General features: G+C 42.3%; 1 protein-coding gene across 3 annotated transcripts in view; it reads left to right on the forward strand.

Annotated features, from left to right (window-relative positions):
- Window positions 1-1,815, forward strand: part of flvcr2b (FLVCR choline and putative heme transporter 2b) — a 27,974-nt gene extending 26,159 nt beyond the window's left edge. For 2 of the 3 annotated variants that reach the window (XM_008290394.1, XM_008290393.1), the window contains exon 10: window positions 1,229-1,815. In XM_008290394.1, the coding sequence (XP_008288616.1) occupies window positions 1,229-1,294 (66 nt within the window). In that variant the 3' untranslated portion in view covers window positions 1,295-1,815. The remainder of the gene's footprint in view (window positions 1-1,228) is intronic. The other variant, XR_520505.1, reaches the window with a different exon arrangement.
- Window positions 1,816-2,037: the final 222 nt, after the last annotated feature.

Below are 2,037 nucleotides of genomic sequence, written 5' to 3' on the forward strand. Positions count from 1 at the left end.
GCTGCCACACAACCCTGAAAAGAAGAATATTTCCCAAATGGCCAAATCACCCAGCAGCATCAAATCCAGATGTTCCAATCAGTTGAATTGAACATCCCAACACAACGCATTACTTTTGAGCGAGCGCTGTGGCAGAATCAGGCCCAGGGAGGGAGGGCGATTATCTGCCGCGACCGGTTGGGGTGAGAGTAAAGGCAAACCTCATCTTAAAAGTCGACACAGGAGAAGAGCCTCGTTCTAGTTTTGGGAACTCCGTAAGCCACTAGTAAGGGAAGTGCTCTATTGGGATAATATGGTACAATCAGTTCTTTAAGATACGACGGAGCACATTTTTAAAAAGCTAATGTTGTAGAAATATGATGTTTGGATCAACTTGTGGCTTTTCACTGCGTTATTTTGATAATAAGGCATCACGATAATCCAGAGTAGAAGTACTGAATGCATGGAATAGTTTGTCAGCCTCGCTGTTGTGGAGTCAGTCAAACCGTCCTCCAGCTTCTCTGCAGTCACGTGAGGAGTTTCTTTGGCTTCCCGTCCAGCAGACGTGCAGTTTTACCCGAAAGCTCTCGTCTTGACTCCCACTGCTTCCCTCAATTGCTGTTTCCTAATGATATTTCAGGCAGTGGAAATTGCAAGCTGGAAGTTCTTTGCTTTTCTTTTTATAGCCTTTCCCTGCGTTGCAGGCATCAATTTTAGCTCGTCAGACTGGTTGAGAGGGTTGAACAGTCGGAGTCAGAGGCAGGTCAAGGATTGTTCCGATGCTTCGTCAAGCTCTGGAGCAATTCTCGACCTGCTTAACAAATCCTAACCAGCCGAGTACGGTTGATGAAGTTCTGATGCCTTGCGAGAAGTACATGTGGCTGAACTTGTGCACGTGCCACAACTGCTGTTTTTCTTTTCTATTGTTAGGTGCATGAAAACGTAAAGCAAAACTGACTTTTGAATGCCTACATGCTGCAAATGTATTTTCAACAAAAGCACATATTCACATTTCATCAGTTCTGGATGTAACAGTTGTATATTATTGTACAGAGTGTGTGTATGAATATGTATGTTAAACTGCTTACACAGTCCTCTACGGTTTAGCTGGACATGTGTTTTATGTATCAGGTCGCTGTTTGTTCTGAACACAAAGATCGGTTAAACCAATCAGCCTAGATTCTACAGAGACAACTTCTGTGTTAAATCCGCAAAACGGTCGAATTAACCTGCTTCTTCTGATCGGTAGGGACCTTCTGACTCCCGCAGCGGAAGCCTGGATGCACCTTCTATCATCAAAGAAGCCCAGTTGTAGACGTAAACACTAATGCAAAGGTTTCAGACGTGACCTCTTTCCTGTTACAGTGTGAAGTAGTGAGAGTTAGGGAGGGTTAGATACACTGTCGTTCTAGGGAAAGTTAGCTGCACTAGGTTGTACAACTGAATAAGCTCATGAAATTAACCGATCAGAGATATTTTTTATATATTTAAGTGTAAATTAAGTGCTCTCACTAAATCAGCAAGACAAATCTGTGAAACGTTCTGCCGCTGCAATTTTATCTGTCAGTATTTTTTAAAGTTGATCATGTGACGCATATGCAAAGATAGTTAATAAACTGACACAGTCGTATTTACCCAGGTGAATACAGCGTGCATATTTTTAGGATTAATCCTGGTAGATCATAGAAGGATTTCTAATCCATGGTGGTCCACTATAAGGGACTTTTAAAGGAAGAACAAGAAAACATACTGATGAGCTTTAGCTGTGTAGTTGTACTATATTTGTAACACCATTCATGTGTTTAACATGAAATAAAACACTTTTGTAAAGTTTCATTTCCTTGTTTTGTGTCCTGCTTTGCATTTCAGTGCATCTCATGTTGGAACTGGCAATTTTAATGCATTTCCTCAAACAGACCCCAAACATCCAGCCAGAGTCATGCAGAGCTCGTTTAATAAGACGTCCTGCAGCAGATGCTATAACCCCCACAGAGACCTGATCTCAGTACAATGTGGGGCTACAGGAGCAGACGACAGACAGTGAGACAGCTCAAATCC

Source organism: Stegastes partitus, unplaced genomic scaffold (assembly GCF_000690725.1).
Source record: "Stegastes partitus isolate 25-593 unplaced genomic scaffold, Stegastes_partitus-1.0.2 Scaffold670, whole genome shotgun sequence".
In the NCBI taxonomy this organism is placed as follows: Eukaryota; Metazoa; Chordata; class Actinopteri; family Pomacentridae; genus Stegastes; species Stegastes partitus.